Raw genomic sequence first — 4352 nt, 5'->3', positions numbered from 1 at the left:
CCTACTCATTTACTTTCTAAAAATATTTGAATTATCTATTGTCTTGTCAATGCTTTTATAATTACTTTATACCTTTCAGATTATTTCTAGTTCAGAAATTCATCTCTCTCATTTTATTCACATTTTCCCTTAATATAATGTTTCTCAACTTATGATTGTCTTCTCTTTCACAGACAAATACCTAAATAATCGGGTTGACTTTGCTGACTTCTGGTATTAAAGATGCTATATATGTTCATGTCAGTAACCCACAAATTTCTCTTTTGTAAATTTAAAGTGATTTCTAAATCAAAATAAGGATGCAAAAGAGACTGAAAACAATACTTTGAAACACGATTAATTTTAATATGTTTACAGGGAAAGAACAAACTCACCATCGGAAAAAAAAAATTACCAAAATTTGTCTCGAAGCACAATACATTTTTCATAGAAACAAATATATCACCATTATAGGTACCATAATATGGCAAAAATTATACACACAGCCATTTACCATTAAGAAAATCAGTGGCAATGGTGATGCAAATGCCTTAGTTCATCTTTATTAAACTTTTTGCTATTATACTTCCTGGCCTGCAGGAGTATTTGCCAGGATACAGAAGAAAATGTGTGACCCCAGTTTGAACAATACCTAGAAAGCTCCAGCTGCCTATGCATACCCCTTTGTATCCTGTACGATCACTAGGAGTGTCTCATTCCATGTACCATGAAGGCCATTCCCAAAGAATCAAATGTTTTAATAGGTTCATCTGGATATTAAGGAATTGTTTTATACAAAATAAGAGTACGGTGTCCAGACTTAATATCCTATATGTCTAAACTTAACAGAAGAGAAAAACTATACAAGTATTAAGTGGAAGATAATTTGAGATTATCTGGAGTAGGTAACAGCATAGCATTAAACTGAGGAAAATGTAATAACATGGTTAATTTTTAGAGTCAGTATTTCTGTTATTAATATTTTTAAATGCACCAGATGATTATCTGAGGGCCATTCACATTCAATGTTTTCATTTTATTAGTGGCATATACAAAGCACCATATAATATAACATATAAAATGTAGAACAATCATGATTATGTAATTAACTGTAGAAATAACTGCTAAGAAAATATAGCAATATTTAACACAGGATTTCTAAAACCATTACATATTCATTACTTTTCCCAAAGCTAATAATGTCCCATGTTTTATTTTACAGACTTTGTCTATCAGGATTTATATGCATTTGGCACTGTTTGGGGGCTGAAAATAGCTGATATCTTCTGTACAGTAATGTTACAGTTTTATACAAACTTTAGAAATATGGCATTTGGAACGGTCATTACGATCCTCTTCCAAGCGTCCCATGTCACACAACAGCAAATACTCTGAATGCCTTTCCTCCTGGAGGATTCTGTAAACTGCAAAAATACAAAAAGTATATTGATGTCATCTCCACATATAATCCCTCTCAAATAAATCACGCTTCCCTATGACAGTTGGGAAAGCAGCTCTATGAATCCAGGTGGTCAACTTTCTTAGGCTACTGTAGTTTATAGTCATTGGAAAGCTTGAGTGAGAATGACATAAATTCTTTAAATCTTGGCTGTATGCTGGGCTGCAAGTTTACTAAAGGAATTTAAGGTGCACAGTGGTAATAATAGTATTTTATATAGAACTTCACAGATTACGGATCACGTTTTCATACATTACCACCTGTAATTCTAATAGAGGTAAGCCGCTGCTATTCAGTTTCTCTGGGAGAAGACTGAGATCCAGGTTTACTATTGGCACAGTTAAAATTTAACTGCAAGTTGAAAAGATCGCAATACTTAAGCAATACTCTACACTACTAACATCATTTCCTGAGTCTAACAAAATTTAAATTTTATTGCTATCACACCTATTCATATTTTTAACATCTATGGTTTCAAGAAAAATCTTAGTGTGAAAATTTAATGGTCAAACCTGAAAGATCTTAGTATTTTTTTCACTAAAATGAAAACGCACATATACCGCTCGATCTCATTTTGGAAGTATTTTAAAACAAGTTAAAAGCAATGCAAAATCACACATTTTAGTCTTTCTTAAATTATTAATATGTTATTTAGTGATATCAATCAAGGTGTTTTTTGTTTAAAGGCCTAATATTTAAAATAGATTGATAATGCAATTAGTCATTTATTCTAATCAAATTTAAAATTTTGCAGTCTTTACATTTTTGCATAAAGTTTTATGTTCTTAATTATAAATAAGGCTTTAAAGACCAACACAACAAATATTAAGGTAAGGGAGATAAAGTACAATTCCTTTCATATATTTATTCACGTACAAGAAAAGGGGAGAATTTTCATGTGAGAAAGAGTGAGACTATCCTAAGTGTGCGCACATCACAGACACACGTGCCCGGTATTTCATACCAGCAGATGGCCACTTGAAAGCCATCTTTGTTTACAGGACACAGACTGATGAGGTGCTCCGGAAAGTGACTGGTGTGCTTCTTCTTTGTACACAGTGACGCGCTGGGAAAATGCATATTTCTGAGTGTACAGGCCTAGTACAGAGCCCTAGCTTCAAGACTGACTAGTTATACAGCCTTGGGCATGTCACTTGACCTCTCTGAGCCTCAGTTGACATGTCTATAAATTAGGGTTTACAGAATCGACTTTATAGGGCTGTTGGTGGAAGTAAGCTGCTGGAAAGTTCCAGCAGCATCCAGAAAATTCAAGGCAGGGTCTCAAAAATAATTATTCTCAGTTTCCTTAAGCTATCACCTATCATCTCATTGTCTTTTCAAACATTTGAGAACTATGACAGGTAAATGAAACCACATCACTCGGTTTAGCTTATAAAACTGCATCTCGGACTCCATAACTCAAGAATCTGTTTTATGTATCGTATCTGTTTCAGGAGACCATAAGCCAGGTCGTAGTGAAGTCACCTTCTCATTAATAGCTTCCTGATACTGTTGCATCCGAAAACAGATGCTAAACCCAAATTCGTCTCTCTATGAAGATGGCACCTAGACGGTTATGTGGAAGGCAACCTAGATGCTCTTCGTGGCGCATCCTTTGGTGTCCCTTAGAGAAACTTCACATGTTAACCTTTCGCCAAGAATTTGAAGAGCTCAGTAAGTATTTAAAAGTTAGGCATTTTTTCTGTACCTATCCAAAATATATGGGACTTAATATTACCTCCCCAAGTACCAGTGAGTTGAAAAGTCACGATAGGTTGTTTTCTCTTTTATTAATACTTCATAAAGTCACATGAATTCCCTCAAACCACAAACTATATAAACTAATGAGCAAGATACTATGAGAGGACCTGAAAGAGTCATTTATATCACATTAGGCATCTAACATCCAATCAAAAAGAAAATTTGGTTCTGCGGAAAATCAGACTCGTGGTTTTTGTCAAATACTTTGTCAGATAACTGGATTAGAGAAATAGTGCCTTGCTCACCTAGAAAGAATTACATATAAATACTTAATCTGGAAAATCCAAAAGAGGATGATAAACATTTCCTCATTATAAGATCAGTTAACAAAGGAGAAGTTCTGACTTGTAATCCAATTTTGTTTTTCATTTTGATGTTGACAAGCCTGCAGGAGACAGGCACCTCTGGTACCAGAGTACTGTCACACAGTGTGCAGTCACACAGTGTGCAGAGGAAACACTCTGGCTCAGCCCCGTGCCTTCAAACCCATGCTAAAGTGAGCTGGTTGGAAAGTAAGCATAAAAGGGCAGAATATATGTTTTGTTCATTTACCTTTCTGAGAATATGCCATTCTGAAAAGAAGCGGTATAAGTCTTTCTTTTGTCCACAGGCATGACGTCGACATAACCACCATGACTTCGAACCACCCCGGCGTGCACCGCTGCTCTGCAGATGCTGGACAGCTGGAGGGATGCGAAGAAGCTGTCGTTAGGAGACTCCTGCTGACCCTGCCCAGCTGACTCTTCTATTGGACCGATGGCACTGACACCTGTCCCTGTGTGGGTACCCTGTGTGGGTACGTGGTGAGCAGCCGTGGGAGGGCATTTTGTGCATAAATGAGCATTTCAAAAGTCACAAAGTTAAAGCTAATTCTGAACAGACCTTAAGGGTGGCTGCAGCGATAAGAACCATCTGATCTCGCAAACCTTTGTCCAAACAGCAGGCTTGTTCTGTTACTGAAGCAACAGAATGTAAATTGGCTGCTTTTGTCTCATCGAGGGCCCATTACTCATTCTTAAATTTCGGCCTTTGCCAGTCTCTGCTGCAGTCACTCAGACTAAATGTTCACCGGCTGGATTATCTGTACCTCGTTTTATTTATCTTCGGTTTTGACTTATAAACAACTCAAACATAGTTATGTATATCTTTATAG

The 4352-nt window shown here is 36.3% G+C and overlaps 1 protein-coding gene across 2 annotated transcripts in view; it reads right to left on the bottom strand.

Annotated features, from left to right (window-relative positions):
- Positions 1 to 319: 319 nt before the first annotated feature.
- CRISPLD1 (cysteine rich secretory protein LCCL domain containing 1) overlaps positions 320 to 4352 on the bottom strand; it is a 49255-nt gene continuing 45222 nt past the window's right edge. Inside the window, exons 14-15 of one of the 2 annotated variants that reach the window (XM_011366947.1) lie at positions 3752 to 3882; positions 320 to 1403 (exon numbers count right to left, since the gene is read on the bottom strand). In XM_011366947.1, the coding sequence (XP_011365249.1) occupies positions 1352 to 1403; positions 3752 to 3882 (183 nt within the window). In that variant the 3' untranslated portion in view covers positions 320 to 1351. The remainder of the gene's footprint in view (positions 1404 to 3751; positions 3883 to 4352) is intronic. The other variant, XM_011366948.1, reaches the window with a different exon arrangement.

The sequence above is a fragment of the Pteropus vampyrus genome, unplaced genomic scaffold (assembly GCF_000151845.1).
Source record: "Pteropus vampyrus isolate Shadow unplaced genomic scaffold, Pvam_2.0 Scaffold127, whole genome shotgun sequence".
NCBI lineage: Eukaryota > Metazoa > Chordata > Mammalia > Chiroptera > Pteropodidae > Pteropus > Pteropus vampyrus.
This window is presented reverse-complemented; position numbering and strand designations above follow the sequence as displayed.